This window comes from Hippopotamus amphibius, chromosome 2, assembly GCF_030028045.1.
Source record: "Hippopotamus amphibius kiboko isolate mHipAmp2 chromosome 2, mHipAmp2.hap2, whole genome shotgun sequence".
Classification (NCBI taxonomy): domain Eukaryota; kingdom Metazoa; phylum Chordata; class Mammalia; order Artiodactyla; family Hippopotamidae; genus Hippopotamus; species Hippopotamus amphibius.
The window spans coordinates 177,092,558-177,109,451 of record NC_080187.1 but is presented as its reverse complement, the minus strand read 5'-3'; the positions used below and the strand labels follow the sequence as shown (position 1 = coordinate 177,109,451).

At 37.4% G+C, this 16,894-nt stretch overlaps 1 protein-coding gene across 4 annotated transcripts in view; it reads right to left on the bottom strand.

Annotated features, from left to right (window-relative positions):
• Positions 1 to 16,894, bottom strand: part of SLC12A6 (solute carrier family 12 member 6) — an 80,800-nt gene that overhangs the window by 37,350 nt on the left and 26,556 nt on the right. For all 4 annotated transcript variants that reach the window (XR_009051301.1, XM_057721463.1, XM_057721464.1 and 1 more), the window contains one exon: positions 188 to 232. Coding sequence is in view for 3 of the 4 variants with exons in the window: in XM_057721463.1 (XP_057577446.1) it covers positions 188 to 232 (45 nt within the window). In the remaining variant the exon portion in view is untranslated. The remainder of the gene's footprint in view (positions 1 to 187; positions 233 to 16,894) is intronic.

Below are 16,894 nucleotides of genomic sequence, written 5' to 3'. Positions count from 1 at the left end.
AATCAATTGTAGAAGTAAATTCCTAAAACTTACCAAGTTGGGAATAGAAATAGCAAGAAAAAAAGCTGAGGAGTGGAAGGTAGAAAAGGGGTACAAAAAATAGAATTAGAGAAGGGAGTAATGTCTCTTAGTATAAGCAGGAAAAGGGTGACTTCAGAGAGAGTCAGCACCCACAGTAATACTATACCTAACAGCTGGCTGTGTTCCCCTGTGATGGAGTTCTGACTCGGGTCTGAAAAACAAACAATTGAAAAGAAAAGAAAAATGAATGAACAAAACAAATAATTTCTTAAAAATCAGCAACAAAAGTCAACCAAGGAAATAAGCAAAAAAAAAAAAATTGTAATGCTCAAGAAACATTAATGAAAGGATATTAAAAATAGAACTTATAAAAAATAATCCCACAGCTTTCTCAAAAAATTAAACAATAAAAATACCATATGACCCATGGTATACACCCAAAAGAATTGCAAACAGGGACTCAGATCCTGTACAACAATGTTTATAGCAGCATTATTCACAATAGCCAAAAGGTGGAAATAATCTGTGCCCGCCAAAGATGAATGCATAAACAAAATATGATACAGGTGGTCCCTGACTTACGATGGTTTGACTTAAGATTTTTCAGTTTTATGATGGTGCGAAAGCAATATGCATTCAGCTGAAACCATACTTTGGATTTTGAATGTGTGTGTGTGTGTATTTTTTTTTTCTCTTTACTGTGCCACATGACATGAGGGATCTTATTCCTCTGACCAGGGATTGAACCTGTGCCTCTGCAGTGGAAGCACAGAGTCTTAACCAATGGACCACCAGGGAAGTTCCTGGATTTTGAATTTTGACCTTTTCCCAGGTTAGTGATTTGCAGTACAATACTCTCGTGATGCTGGGCAGGGCAGCGAGCCATAGCTCCCAGTCAGCCACAGAATCAGGAGAATAAACAACAATTACAACCATTCTGTACCAATACAACCATTGTGTTCTCTACTTCCAGTACAGTATTCAATAAATTACATGAGATACTCAACACTTTATTATAAAATAGGCTTCGTGTTAGATGATTTTGCCCAACTGTAGGCTGATACAAGTGTTCTGAGCACGTTTAACATAGGCTATGCTAAGGTATGATGTTCAGTAGCTTAGGTGTAGCAAATGCACTTTGACTTAATATTTTCAATTTAGGAAGGGTTTATCAAGATGTAACCCTACTGTAAGTCGAAGAAGATCTATACATACATACGATGGGATATTATTCAGCCTTAAAAAGGAATCAAGTTCTGATACATGCTACAACATGTATAAACCTTGAAAATATTACACTAAGGGAAATAAGCCAGAAGCAGAACAAATATTGTATGATTCTATTTATATGAACTATCTAGAAAAGGCAAATTGACAAACTTAGAGACAAAAAGTAGGTCAAAGGTTACTAGAAATGGAGGATATAAAATGGTGAGTCTCATCTATGTGCCCTCAGGAAGACAAAACTTAAGGACTAAGAGGCTGATTTCCCATAAATGCCTGATTTATAGAAACAAAATTTTCTCAGATGATGGGGGGGGTTGACCAGAGGTTGTCTCGTATCAACTTTGCTAAGTTTTGCCAGAGGCATGAACAAGAGATGACCCAGGTTGGGTTAGTCTCACAAAGTCGGCTGAATTGAGCTTTGTTTGTATGACTAGACTGACTCGGTCTTCTTGGGAAGTTTTCAAGGCTGGTCTGTTTGTTTTTGATTTTAACTGACTCAAACTGAACTCTCCCCTCTTTACATTCCCTGCACGTAAATACAACTTATCCCAAACTTTCACCAGGCTCATCTGTAGCTTGCTACAGTCTGCCTGTCCCAAATTGCAATTCCTCTGCTATTGCTAAATAAACTCATCTTTTCTGGCTTGCCTCAGTTTACCTCTTTACTGAGGTCAACAGAGTTCAGAGTTTCTGTCTGGGTGATGAGAAATTTTGCAAATAATGATAATGGTTGTACAACATTGTGAATGTAATCACTGTCACTGAATTGTGCACTAAAAAATGGTTAAAATGGTAAAATGGCAAATTTTGTCTTATATATATTTTTTACTACAAAAAGTTAAAAAATAATCACATATCTCTCCGAGTCTGCCCATGTGTCTATCCACATTCAGACTGTACTTTTTTCCTCCTAATAAACATTTTACTTGCTTCACTAAAAAAAAAATATATATATACACACACACACACACACACACACATAATAATCACACAAATTTGGCCATAAAGTTCCATAAAGTAGAAGGATGATTCAGGGCCTATGACCTGAATTACATTTTCTTTTTAATGACAAAAGAACATGTGGCCATAGCAGCTGCAAGTCAAGACATAAGTAAAGCACTCATTACTACTAGCAGATATGTTCTGATTTGACTTTAAGATAAAATGACTAAACTGGCTTTTATAAAATCTCTTTCTTCAGTAACGTGTAACAAGATTAGTGACAATAAACCAAGTTCCTAATCCAACAGGTATTGACAATCACCATTTAACGACCAACTACATGCTTATTTTAAAGGCTTGAAAAGCATTAAGGGCTAAATATGGAAAAGACTCTGAGCTGCACTTTCCTCAAAGAGTAAATCTCTTGAGATACTGAGGATTACATCTGGATTCCTTGAATGTGTTTAAGGAATAAAAATAACTTTAGACCAGTGGGTCTATGAACTATAGGAAAAAAATTACATCTTCATTTTCACTAACCTCTAATTGAAGTTTAGTATTTTCTCCAAATATGATGTAGGCAACAAATTACATAAAAGTACCTGTGATTTTGTCAACAATAAATATCTGATATTTTCATATCGCATTATAGTTGTTGTATATATCTCATAATATCTTTCAGGTTCCACACTACTTTGAAATTATTGTAGTTATTAGCGTGGTTGCTAGGTTTAAGCAGGTTTAAGACTGCTTAAAGGGGTCCAAGATACAAAAAAGATTAAGAATTATTAATTTAAACAAAATTCAAATAACATTTTCCATGGTGTTTCTAAATATAAAATATATAAGTATATAAAGTTAAATCTAACACTTTAAAGCATACCAGACAGAAAAAACCAATCAAAATACTTAACAAATTCTGATTTCTGATGTATATAGTGTATACTATAGTATACACTACATACTTTAATCAAGGAAGAAATAAGGTAAAACTAAAGTTTTAAATGCTATGTGACCTTTCAATGATATATTTTTATAAGATTTTCTCCCTTAATTTGGTTTTAAAAAAGAGAAATTCCAAATTTTTTAAAAGATATTTTCCCCAACATACTAGAAAGTGAATTCCCATTTTAATTTAGTTTTATTTCCTATCTAAATAAAGAATATGGGTTGTTCTTGTACATAAGACAAAACTAGGACTGACAGTTCTATAGCATGGGTTTTTTTTTTTAAATAAATAAATTTATTTATTTATTTATTTTGGCTGTGTTGGGTCTCTGTTCTGCGCAGTGGTGGCATGTGAGGGCTACTCTTCGTTACAGTGTGCGGGCTTCTCATTGCGGTGGCTTCTCTTGTTGCCGAGAACATGCTCTATGTGCATGGGCTTCAGTAGTTGCAGCACGCAGGCACAGTAGTTGTGGCGCACGGGCTTAGTTGCTCTGTGGCATGTGGGATCTTCCCGGATCAGGGAACAAACTGTCCCCTGCAATGGCAGGCAGATTCTTAACCACTGTGCCACCAGGGAAGTCCCCTATAGCATCTTAATTTATTAGATCGCTCACTCATGAGCTCTCACTCTCATGTAGGGGGAGAATTGGGCCCTATCATTACAGAGAAACAAATATATAAGTAACATGAAAGGAAGAGTAGGGAAAGAATCATGTAATTTCAGAACCAGAAGAACCTTGATCATCACTAGATCTACTCTAGTGATTCTAACGAAAAAGATGCAGAACAGTTATCAGCATCATCTATTTTCCTCCCTAAAACTGTACCAACAACCCTTCTCAAGATTATGATTCCCAGATACTGTCACTAATGGGAATACCTTTATCTCTCAGGTGGGCTGGGTCAGAACAAAGTTGAGAACCTTGGATATTAACACCTACAGCTGAGAAGATGAATGCTTGCGCTAATGAGTGACCAAAGAGACATCACACTACTGACAAAAGAGAAAGGTTAAGATACAGTCTTGATGTTTGAGAACGTATGTTTCTCAATACTCTGTAATTCTAACTTTCTTGTTCTAAAATAAAGTACAATAGCCTAAAACACGTTACCTGGAATTGTCAGGGAATGCATCTATAAAAAAAAATAGAAAAACATCTCAGATAACTCAGACAGAATAGGTATGATTTTAGAGGGGGGTATATAAATGAATTTTTTTCTTAAAAAGAATTACCACCTTCTTTACTGTGTATTTCCTGGCCTTCTGAGCTGTGCATACACGATGTATGTGCATGTTTTAGTCAAGCCAGGACTCTTCCTGCTATACTGTCAGTCCTCTGTTTCTGAGGGTGTGGAACCCACAGACTTGGAGGGCCTACTGTACTACACCATTTTATAAAAGGGATTTGAGCATCTGCGGATTTTGGTATTCAAGGGTGGGGTGGTCCTGGAACCAATTCCACCTAGATTCCGAGGGACAACTGTGTTTGAGATGAGTAGAAATAAGTCTATTGTGCAGTTCCTTACAAGTTTTTCATTTATTATAATTAAAGGAATGCAGGGAAATCTTTACTTGATATTTATTTGGTAATACGAAGACTAACCCCCACGGACATGCAAAGAAATGCTTCATTAATATATGTAAAAGGTGAAACAAGGGCAAATCTAGGAGTAAACAAGCTCATGAATCCACTAGAATGAAACTAGCCATGGCTGTAAAAAAAAAAAATCACAGCTGGTAAATGGGTTTAAATTGAAGGGTGTTTCTGGGCAAGCAATCCAAATCGTGTATTCACATGATAACAGTGCTCTGAGATAAGTATGGGTGCCTTTCTACTGTCCTATGTCTGAACTCTCCCATTTAACATTCTTCCTGCCTGCGTCACTAATGAGGGCACACCCAAGTCTGCCTAATACTGGGAGTTGTCCTAAATATTACTCAAAATGATACTTGTTTTAACCAAATTACTTCCTGTAATGGGAGCTATCTGCCTATTATAATGTAACTATTTGAACCCTTTGATGGCCTTCCTAAATTAAACTACTTCTAGGTCATAATACAACCAGATTATATACAAAAGCCTGTGATAACTACAAGCAAAATGGTAGTTCAAATAAAAAATAGAAATATATACCTTTTCACAACAGGTAAATACCATTAGAAAAATGAACTGAAACTACTTCCTCGTAACAGTAATGATATGGTTACAAATGGGCACTTAATATATTTAGTTCATCCTGGGCAAATGGTAAAGAACAGAGTTTTTTTTTTTTTTTTTTTTTTAAGAACAGAGATTTTATTTAATTTCTTTCCATGTGCCTTGGAGAACAAAGAGGAAAAAAAAGTGATTGTGGGTGGTATTCACTTGCAAAACTGCCTCTATAGTTTTTCTGAAGAGCTTTATTATCTCCCTTAGTTTTTGCCCATAGCAATAGTCTTCTTCTGAATTTCCTTTGATAATCACTTCATCTACTATTCTTGGCAGAGAATTTTAAGCAAATAAAGCTAGCCTATATCTTGCATCTAAAACTCAGTGAAAAGGTTTTAGTCTTCATTGAAGATAGAATCAGTAATTTCATTAAAATAACACAATAGTGGAAACTGCTGCCTAAACTTTTAGAAAAAGAAGTAGGCATGACCAAGGGCATATACATCAGGACAATTAGCTTATTATGCTACCGTTTGTATTATCTAAACATACTGCAAAAACTACACCAAATAACCTGAAATCACCAGTCTTAACACATTTCTAATTTTCTGGACTCCAACTTTAAAAAAACCAAAGCATCATCATCATCATAAGAAGCCACTGTGACAGAATTAGGCAAAGATGATTAAAGATGGAACCAAAGACAATTACTCTAACATTCACATTTATTAGATTCTGCCTATTATGAGTAGGCTTTAATTTTGGTGGGAAACTTAAGAGGGAAAACAAGCTGAAATAAGGTAAAATCAGAAGAGCCTATCCTCTTTACATAGATTTTGAACTGACCGCAGTGAAGCTAGACAGACCTAAGAAAATTTACATGTGAGTAACTGGGTTTAAAGAAATAGATGGGTGAAAAAAATCAGGCAATTTTAGGCTAAGTAAGTAAGCAATAAGATGGAAACATAAAGTACTGCATACAAAAAGTTATTAAATCATTAGTTATTTATGTTTCAAGCCTACCCCATAAAGGAAAGTCAAAAGATCCTTATTTGAACTTTTCATATAATAGGAATATAATTTTTAAAAGATATTTAGAAGTATCTGCCAAAAAAAGATAGTTTCTGCTGGGATTTATAGTTTAGTCCAAACTATCTGCCATGGAACTGATTTCTGTAGATAGCTAACCATGGAGAGAATAAGCTGTGGTAGCAGCACTGAACCATGGACTGTACTTATGTATGGTGCATATTCCTTATTATTAATAGGTTTGGGGAGAAAATGACTTGCAGCAGGAATGTTAAGTAAATTTGGCAAATCTATTTAATAGTCAAGTAGATTTCTCTAATGTTTAATTTCTCAGATCCTCCAATATGCCGCCTAGCTAATCTCCAAGGAAGAATATAATATTCAGCATTCCTCAATATATCAGAAGAGATACCTTGTTTTTTCTCAAACATCTTGTGTAATTAGTGTTCTATGGTATATGCTCTGGGAAATGTTCAACCAATTCGTATCAATATACTAAGGTTAAAAGCTAACTCCCTGAATCATCACTCCCATTTACTCCTTCATTCCTTCTGCAATACTCCCATTAAATCAGTATTTTCCAGATTTGCCTAGTCAAAAGAATCATCTAGAATATTTGTTAAACTACAAATCCCTGGGTCACATAACTAACCCTAATGACTTGATCTCATGGGAGGAGGCTAAGATTTTGCAGATTTATGAAGGGCCCCAGATGACTACTATAAAGCTTCATTCATTCATTCATTCAACCATCCATCTGTTTAAGTATTTGAGTTGATAAGTCCCAGGCATTGTTCTATGTGATAGGGCTAGAGCAGTAAGTAAGAAAGACAAATGTGCTATTCTCATGCAGATGTGGGAAGATAAAGAATAAAAGAAAATTAAAATGAACTTATTTACAAAACAGAAATAGAATCACAGATGTAGAAAACAAATTTACGATTACCAAGGGGGAAAGGAGGTGAGGGATAAATTGGGAGACTGGGATGGACATATACACACTACTATATATAAAATAGATAACTAATAAGAACCTACTGTATGGCACAGGGAACCCTACTCAGTACTCTGCAGTGACCTATATAGGAAAAGAATCTGAAAAAGAGTGGATATATGTATATGTATAACTGATTCAATTTGCGGTACAGCAGAAACTAATACAACATTGTAAATCAACTATACTCCAATAAAAATTTTTAAAATGAATAAAAGAAAATTAATAATCAAGATTATTTTCTTTATAACACTAATCCAAAATTAAGAAGACTGAATAAAGAGGCTATTTTGTTTCATTTATTTTTTTCTTTTTGGAGAGGCTATTTTGCTTTGCTACACAGGGAAGATTTTTCTGAGGAGATTACCTTTAAGACAAGATCTGCAATGTAAAGGAGACAAACGTGAGAATCTTGACAAAGACTGATCAGCATAAAAGTAGCTACACAAAGGCCTTTGTGTTTGGGAAACATGAACGTGGCTAAAACACAGTGAGTAGGAAAGCGGTTTTAAAAAAAAGAAAGAAAGAAAGGTCAGCAAATTGGGTAGCAGATACATCTCGTAGTACTGCAGACCATGGTAAAGAGTGTGAAGTTTATTCTAAAAATGATATGAAATAGTTGGAAGGTTTTAAATAGCAGCATGACAGGTCTGATTAACCTTTTAGAAGACAGAGACTGTTGGTTGAAGACTGGATTGTGGAGAGAGCAAGAGTAAAAATGTGGGAATCAACTAGAAGTCTACTGCAGAAATCTTAGAGAGAGATGATCATGACTATAGTGAAGATGGTAAAAGTTGAGAGGCTGATGATACCTTCTGGAACGAGAGCTCATGGGTTAGCCTTCAAAGGTAATGTCCATTTTACTTTAAATTTTGTAGTCCTTTTCATTTTTTTACTCAATAAATATTTTTTGAGCACCTTCTACATGTGAAACACTGTTCTAATTACTGGAAATGTAGTAACAAAATCCCCGTCATCAAAGAGCTTACATGTTAGTGGGGAAGAAACAAACAATACACAAACAACATACGTGTCAAGAGTAATAAGAGTTATAAAACAAAAAAGAAAAGCACAGCAAGAATAGAGAGGATTAGCGGGGGGATGATTTGTGTGCTAATTCATAGTTTACACACTGAATCTAAAAAAGGTCTCTCAGATAATGTGACATTTGACCAGTAACTTGAAGTGAGGCCTCTAGCCATACAAATATCTGCGGGAAGAACACTGCAGGCAGAGGGAACAGTTGCAAAGACCCTGAAGCAGGGATATGTTGGGCCGCTCAATAAACAGCAAGGAATCTAAGTTACCAAACAGAGTAGCCAAGTAAAAGTGATAAGATATGGGAAAAGAGATGAATGTGTGTGTTGAGGGAGGGGGCACAGATCATGTGAGACCTTGTAGGACACAGTAGGGACTTAATGATTTTACTCTGAGTGAGCTAAAAAGCCACTGGAAGGTTTTGGTTTATATTTTAATATGCCCACTCCAGCTGTTGTCTGGAAAATAGACTGCAGGAGGCAAGTGAAGAAGTAGAAATAGTTAGAAGGCTTTTACAATGGTTCCAGAAAAGACAATGGCAGTGTGGATCAGCTCAGCGGGGGTGGAGGTGCGGAGAAGGGATCAGATGCTGGGTATGTTTCAATGGAAGGATTCACAAGATTAGCATGCTGATGGACTGGATATGGTGCAGAGGAGAAAGAAAGGAGTCAAAGTGTTTTTCCAGAGCAATTTGATGAACACAGATGCCACTTACTGAGCTGTGGAAGACTGGGAGAAGAGCAGTGATGGTGACGATGAATGACGGTGATAAAAGGAGGTCCTCTGAGACAGCTGTGCAGCTGTCCCGGAGCAAACACAAGGCATAAAGAAAATAGAACACGTGATTTGGAAGCAGATAAAGCTCAGGTGAGATCCCAGCTCTACCACACATTATTCATGTAACTCTGGGAAAATGATATAATATTTCTTAGCCTTAATTTGCTATCTATGCAACAGGAATAAAACTACACCACAGAAATTTACTGTGAGGATTAGAGGTGGTAGATACTCATTAAACGGGAACTATAAAGATAACTGAGACAAACCATGGAATGATCCTAAAGAGAAATAATAAAAAATTGTAGTGCTGCAAATGATGGTAAAAATTAGAATTTAGGGAGCTGGAGATATTTCTTGGAACTTTAAACATTTTGCAATCGTACAACAGTACTGAGGAAAATATAGAAGTAATGTGGGTGAACCCTTGTGTTCACTGACTTAAAATTGTATAGTCATGTGATACTAATAATTTGATTCACTCAACTTATTTCAAAATTTGATACATTTATAGTTTGGACTACATATGCATTAACATGTGATTTGAGATTTTTAGATAAAATAATTACAATAGTAAGTGCCCAAGAGTGCCTGTACTATATTCCCCATACAAGTTTATTAATGACTGCAACTCAAATAAACAATAATAATTTAATTCAGTAAGCTTTAAAGACACCTAAACCTGTTAGATACTGTGAGGAATAAAAGAATGAGTATATTTCCTGACATTAAGGAGCTCATAATCTAGTGGAAGAGTCAAATTCAACATAAAAATCTATGAAGAACCCCTCCCCCACCCCGGCATGAGAAGGTGAAGAGAAGCCCATGCAGTTATGAAATCCAACACAGAGTCAGGGCTGAAAGGGTGGAGATAGTAGGAAGAGATAAAGATCACCTACCTAGGACAGTGAATATGGTTCTATTTTTACTATTTGAAAACGTTTAGTAACCACACTATTTCACTTTTGTTATTTTTATATTTTGATTACTTCTGTAAGAATACAAGCATTCATAAATATTTATCATAATTTTACACTAAAAGTTTATTAAAATCATTTGTTCTAAACATCTTGGTAGTTTTTTAAAGTGTGATTTTAGATTATTAGGATGTGATTCCACCTTCTCCCTACACCCCTACCATTAACCCTGTTAACTGGGAGTTGAAGCACTTTATCAAAAAGAATTTCCTTATGTCTGTGCTAGAATATCTGTAACAACTCTTCAAAACTCGATGATCTCTTTTTTAGCAAGCTCAGAGCCTCTGCTTGGCAACAGTATCTAGCAAGATTAAAATCATTTATATTACATCTATTTTTAGTTTATATTTTATTTATAGAGTGGCAAACACACTGCTATTTCATTTGGTGACAAAGTTTCTTATATAAAGGAAACCAGAAAAGCAGTGACTCAATGTAAGAAAAAAAAATGAAGGCAAAAATGATACATAAAAATGGAAAGATTATAAAGGCAGTCTCTAAGGAACTCAATTTAGGGAAATTTTCCTACCATCATCATACCAACCTGCACAGCAACCCTGTGAGGAAGAATTATTCCCATGTTCCAGGAGAAACTAGCTCAGAAAACAGAAATGATTTGCCCAAGGTGGTATAGCTGGTAACCTGTGATATTGCCTTTAGTGCTGCAAGGGTCCAAAGGAGAAAAGTGACATGGACTGAGGCAGTAAGAGCTGTGATTCAAACTTCTGAAAACCTTAAAAATCATGGAGAACTCAAAATCATAGGAGAGGAATAACCATGGCACCTGTCTGGGATCGTTTGCTTGGAAGAGCTGGGTCCTATTAGGAAAAGTTTTGGACATCTAAGGGAGATGAAAAACAACTAAAATTCTCTGTGTGGAAGTCTAAAAATAAAAGTGGCATTTTAGAAGAAAACAAGAGTACAATATGCAAATGAAGTGAATGCTAGCTTTATCAGAGATCACCAGGCATAATCATTACTAGGCCACTGTAGTTTACCCATGTGCTAACACTCACCTGTAGTGTAGTCTCTAGGTGGGTGTTAATATCAATTCAACCAGTACTCTGAATGCCTAGTCTATGCCAGGTGCTGTGCTAGGCACTACAGATACCAAAAGAGTAACCCTTTGTTCTCAAGAATTTGGAGAGGAAATATGCAAATAATTATGAAAACAATAAAAATTATTGCTATAGTATAGGTACAAATACTGTGAGAATCAAAAAGGAAGGGAAACAAAACAAACTGGTGCTCAGGGATGGTGTCAAGGGGATAACTGAGCTAAATCTTGAAGGATGGGTAGTTCATCAAAAAGCAGAATGGGAACGTCCTAGGTGGCGCAGTGGTTGAGAGTCCACCTGCCAATGCAGGAGACATGGGTTCGATCCCTTCTCCGGGAGGATCCCACATGTCGCGGAGCAACTAAGCCCGTGCACCACAACTATTGAGCCTGCGCTTTAGAGCCCATGAGCCATAACTATTGAGCCCATGTGCTGCAACTACTGAGCCTAGAGCCCATGGTCCGCAACGAGAAGCCACGGCAATGAGGAGCCCGCACACCGCAACGAAGAGTAGCTTCCACTCACCGCAACTAAAAAGAAAGCCCGCACACAGCAAAAAAGACCCAACACAGCCAATAACATAAATAAATAATTAATTTTTTAAAAAAAGCAGAATGACTGAGAGAAAATAGACAAGAGGAGACATTCTACTCAGAGGGACTGACAACGAGGACATAGCTAATGGAGAAGTTCTGGAGATAACAGGAAATATATACCTAATAATATGCCTGTATACAATATTAGGTATATATTATACCTAATATATAATGTTATATTAGTCTATAATACCATACATATAAATAAATGTATTGTACCTAATATATAATATATACTTGACAGGAAAGGAGATTTTAAAAATTGATTTATAAAGTGGGTAAGAAGCAGAACCAGTCAGTATATGTATTTCCAACTTTTGATTCTTCCCCTTTCTCATTCATCAAATTCAGTCAATTGTGGCTTCCATACCAATATCTTCTTTTCATTGCACTGCCATCATTTAGAGTCATTCTTCACAGCTTGGACTGATAAAATAGTTCAATTATTCTCCCTGCCACCAATTCTCCCGTCTTTAAACAATCGTGCATTTTCCTCCTTATTAACGGTGTCTTTATCAGGTTGCTTTATTGTTTAAAAAATAAACACTTTCAAAGATCTACAAGTTAAAGTGCCAGGAGTGCCCAACCATTTTGTGAAAAGAAGATCGTTGTCACTTCTTGATTATATATATCCTGACATCATGCGTGGGGTACTGATTCAAGTCCCTCCAAGGAAAGGAAAGGGCTGCCTTTGAGGCTCTGTTCTCCACTCCTACTGTGAATTTTCAGGCTCGGCGTGGTAGTGGTAATGGTGGTGATAGCAGAGGCTAATGGCTTAAACAGCCATAAATAGATCCCAGTTTATTTGTCTGAATCCCTTGGCTTATAGAATGAACTCCAAAAACCTAATCCTGGCTTTAAAGTCCCTTTATAATCTAGCAGTCGTTTACTCCTCTCTAACCTTATCATTTGCTGTTTTTAGTCACAAACCCTCTGCTCCAAACTCTCTGGAATGCTTTGAGCCTTGATTCTAGACGTGTGCATCTTTGTATCATTTTTTCATTGAAAATTTCCCTCTCTTTTGTCTCCCCTTACCTGACTTCTATATCCTTCAAAGGTCCAATTCAAATGCTGCTTCTTCCTAGCCTTACCCTGAGGTTTAATCTTCTAAAAGGTTTAATCATCCTCTGAACTGTTGGGTATATACTGCCTTGTATTGTCTTTTAATTAATCGACTTATTAATTCCACAAATATTTACTAGGCACTTGTAAGTGTCAGACTACATACTAGGCACTGGGGCATACACAGAGATGAACAAACCCAGTAGCTACCCTTAAGAGGCTCATAGCACATATGCCTAAGACAAATAATTACAACAGGCTGCTTAAAGTGCTACACCGGAGATATAGACAAAGGGAGTGTGTACATTACATCACATAACAGAGAAGCCATAAAGGAAGCAGTGATGTTTGAGCTCAGTCTTAAAGGAAGAGTGTTTGCTTGGTATTGGAGGAAAGAACATCCAAGAAGATGAAACAAATGTGTGGAAACAATAAAGACATTCAAGAACATCTGCTATGGTGTTTAGTATATATGAGTAATAGATAAGGAGGCTACATTAGGATGTTGTAGATGATGAAGGTACGTGTATGACCTGCTGTGCAGTATAGGCTTATTCTGCGGAAATGGGGAGACATTACAGGTTTAATTTAAATGGGGATGTAAAAGGATGAGATGTATATTTGAGAAAAATTCTTCTGGTAGTGACTGTAATGGATGGCTTTTGGAGGCTAGACATGAAGTGACAATGGACTATCCCAAAGCAGTATAGCTGTAGTGAGAATAGGGAGATGGGGACAGATTTGAGGATCTCATGGGAAACTAAGTAAGCAATCACTGGTCAGGGCGGGGGAAGGGGGGAGGAGGGGGAGGCAGGCGGGGGGGAAGGGGAGGCAGGCGGGGGGAGGAGGGGGAGGCAGGCAGGGGGAGGAGGGGGAGGCAGGCGGGGGGAGGAGGGGGAGGCAGGCGGGGGGGAGGGGGAGGCAGGTGGGGGGGAGGGGGAGGCAGGTGGGGGGAGGGGGGAGGAGGGGGAGGCAGGTGGGGGGAGGAGGGGGAGGCAGGTGGGGGGAGGGGGAGGCAGGTGGGGGGAGGGGGGGAGGGGGGAGGAGGGGGGGAGGGGGGAGGAGGGGGAGGCAGGCGGGGGGAAGGGGAAGGAGAAGGAGAGGCAGGGGAGAGAGATTAAATAGTTTAATACTTTGTGGGGAAGGAGTCAATAAAGTAGAAAACACAAGAGAGAGGAGGCAAGAGAGTCTCTACAGCACAGTGTACAGATAAGCACCGTTGAGAAGGAAGAAAGTAAAGGATAAGTGTCAATACAGATGGTGGTGAGAATCTGCGAGAGATGTTTTGGAATTACAGTCTACTCTTGTGAAGCAGAAGTTCAGTCACGTGCTGAACATAACAGAATAGAGGACCGGAGGTGCTTAATGAGCATTTTAGGTTTTGTAAGGAACTTAGAGAAAGAAGTTTAACTAGGATCACACAGAACTTTTGAATAGTGTTAACAGTGCACTGAGGTTGGAAATGGTGAATTTGTGACGGCATCAATTTCATAGCTGTGAAATATCCCCAGTCCCCAGCATCACAGCTGCCAAGATTAATAATGAGAGAAGGAAATAAATAAATGAATAAATTTTTTTAAAAAAGAAAAGAGAATGAGAGGAAGCCCATTAAGTCAACTTGGGACGTTGGAGGGAGGCATGGAGTCCTATCTGCCCATTTTAATTCTTTTAACATTGCTATGACAACTAAAACTCTTTGTAACATAGAGGTTTGTACATGCTATAAAATGTTCAATACATGTTTGTTAACTGACTGATGGTGAAGTGACTTCAAAGAAAAAATACCCAGAGATAGAAATTCAGTACTAGTTTCAATAAAAGCTTAATGACAGAAATAAAGATTTTAAAGTTATCACCAAAATGTAGAGGTGAAGATAAAAGTGATAAAAGGACAAACTTTTATCACTAAAGAGAGAGGAGCTGAGATCAAGCCCTGGAAATACTAGAAGAAAGTGCAATCACAGAAGGAAACAGAAAAAAAATCACTGAAAGAACTATGATTGCAATGCAGTCATGCCAGTTTCCCCCAACAAATGTAGACACTAAAAATATGAGAAAGGTAATTAAGGTGAGAAGAAGTGAAAGTGCAGAGTCAAACACACCTATGGGAGCAAAGGACACTATGCACAAGTTCCAAAGAAATTTACGAGAATTCATTTAGCAATCTTCCCTCTGATCCACCTGCCCTGGTTTAAAGAGAAAGTGGTGAGACAACACAAGCTGGCAGGTAAGTCACTGAAGCTGGAGTGGACCAAGAATCAGGGCCAGTCATGAGCCTTCTCCAGGCCACCCCAGCCCATCTCCCACAGCAGGGCCCCACTCCGTGAAGCAGGGGTACAACCCCATGTTGGAGGAGGTGAAACTGATGGCAATGGGGGGAAAATACAGAACTCCAGACAAGAAGAACTAGAAGGAGACACTAGGAGGTACAGGCAGATCTGCCACCAATTCTGGGTGCTCATCAAAATATCCTTCAAGTTCTGGTCCGTATGTTAAGCATAAGCATTAGATGGAGGCCCTTGAGGAAACCAGTACTGTTTAGAAAAGTGTCCCAAGCAAGAGGAATGTTCTTAGAAGACCACTTTTTTTGTTTGGGCTTCAGATTTGTGTAAAGAAAATGAAAATGATACAAATTATGTTCAGAACTCATTCAAATAACTAACTTTCGTTAAAACTCTTCTAAAATATACAGGAGTAAATCCCCTAGAAGTTGAAGAGCTCACCTGAGATGAACATGATTGTGATTTTAATGCAGTCTATAACACTCGGAAGATAGCAAGAGTAATAGCAAAAAGCAGATTTAATGAAGCCCACTATATAAAGATAGTTTCTTAGACCAAACCCACAAATTGATCAGCTAAGAAAAGTATAAATGACATAAGAGGGCAGTACTTACACAGTTAAAAATAATAAAAGGATCTCACCAAGAAGTAACAAAGAGGAAAGGATTTGGGGATTGCTACAAACATTCAAGAGACTGTTGCTATCTTATGTCTTTCTTTGGCTTTATGGAGGATCCAAATTACTTTTCATGCACTGTAGAAAAATGTATTTCATGTTTTCTTCATTTTATTGATAAAAGATGGTTTTGGAAGAATAAGGTCTGACCACATAGACTACCTCCTTAAGAAAAAAGGGAAGGGAATTGACCCGAACACTCAAGTTCTAAGGAGCTACAGCGCTAAGGAACTAAGGAGTGAAAGCTTTGCATTATGGGACTAAGAGGATAAGGTAAACATTTCTGATATTTTAAGAGCCTGTATTGATTTTATGTCACTGGTAAAATGATAACTGCTTAATGCAAGCTGAATTTAACATTTTATGTTTTCTAAACATAAAGAGAAGTTAAAATAGAAAGTACTGTACATGGTTAAGAATCTGCCTGCCAACGCAGGGGACACAGGTTCGATCCCTGCTCCAGGAAGATCTCACATGCCATGGAGCAACTAAGTCCATGTGCCACAACTACTGGGTCTGTGCTCTAGAGCCCGTGAGCCACACCTATTGAGCACGTGTGCTGCAACTACTGAAGCCCACGTGCCCAGAGCCTGTGCTCCGCAATGAGAGAAGCCACCACAATGAGGAGCCCGCGCACCACAACAAAGAGTAGCCCCAGCTCGCTGCAACGAGAGAAAGCCTGTGTGTAGCAACAAAGACCCAACATAGCCAATAAATAAATAAATAAATAAATTTATAGAAAAAAATACTGTACATGCTGCAATTTTAAAGTCTGTTTCTAGTGTGTACATGAATATACACATGCACACACACATATGTTTTGATTATTAGTAAATGTGTAATGATCTTCCATAATTAAAATATATATATATATATATATATATATATATATATATGGAATCTTACAGTATATAACCCTTTCTTTTGAGACTGGCTTCTTCCATTCAGCATAAGGCCTTGGAGATTTATGAAAGTTGTTTCATTTATCAGTACTTAGTCCCTTTATTTAAAAACAATTTTATTGAGATATACTTTACGTACCATATAATTTACCCATTTAGTATTCAATTCAATGTTTCTTAATATATTCACATTGTTGTGCAACTATCACCATCTA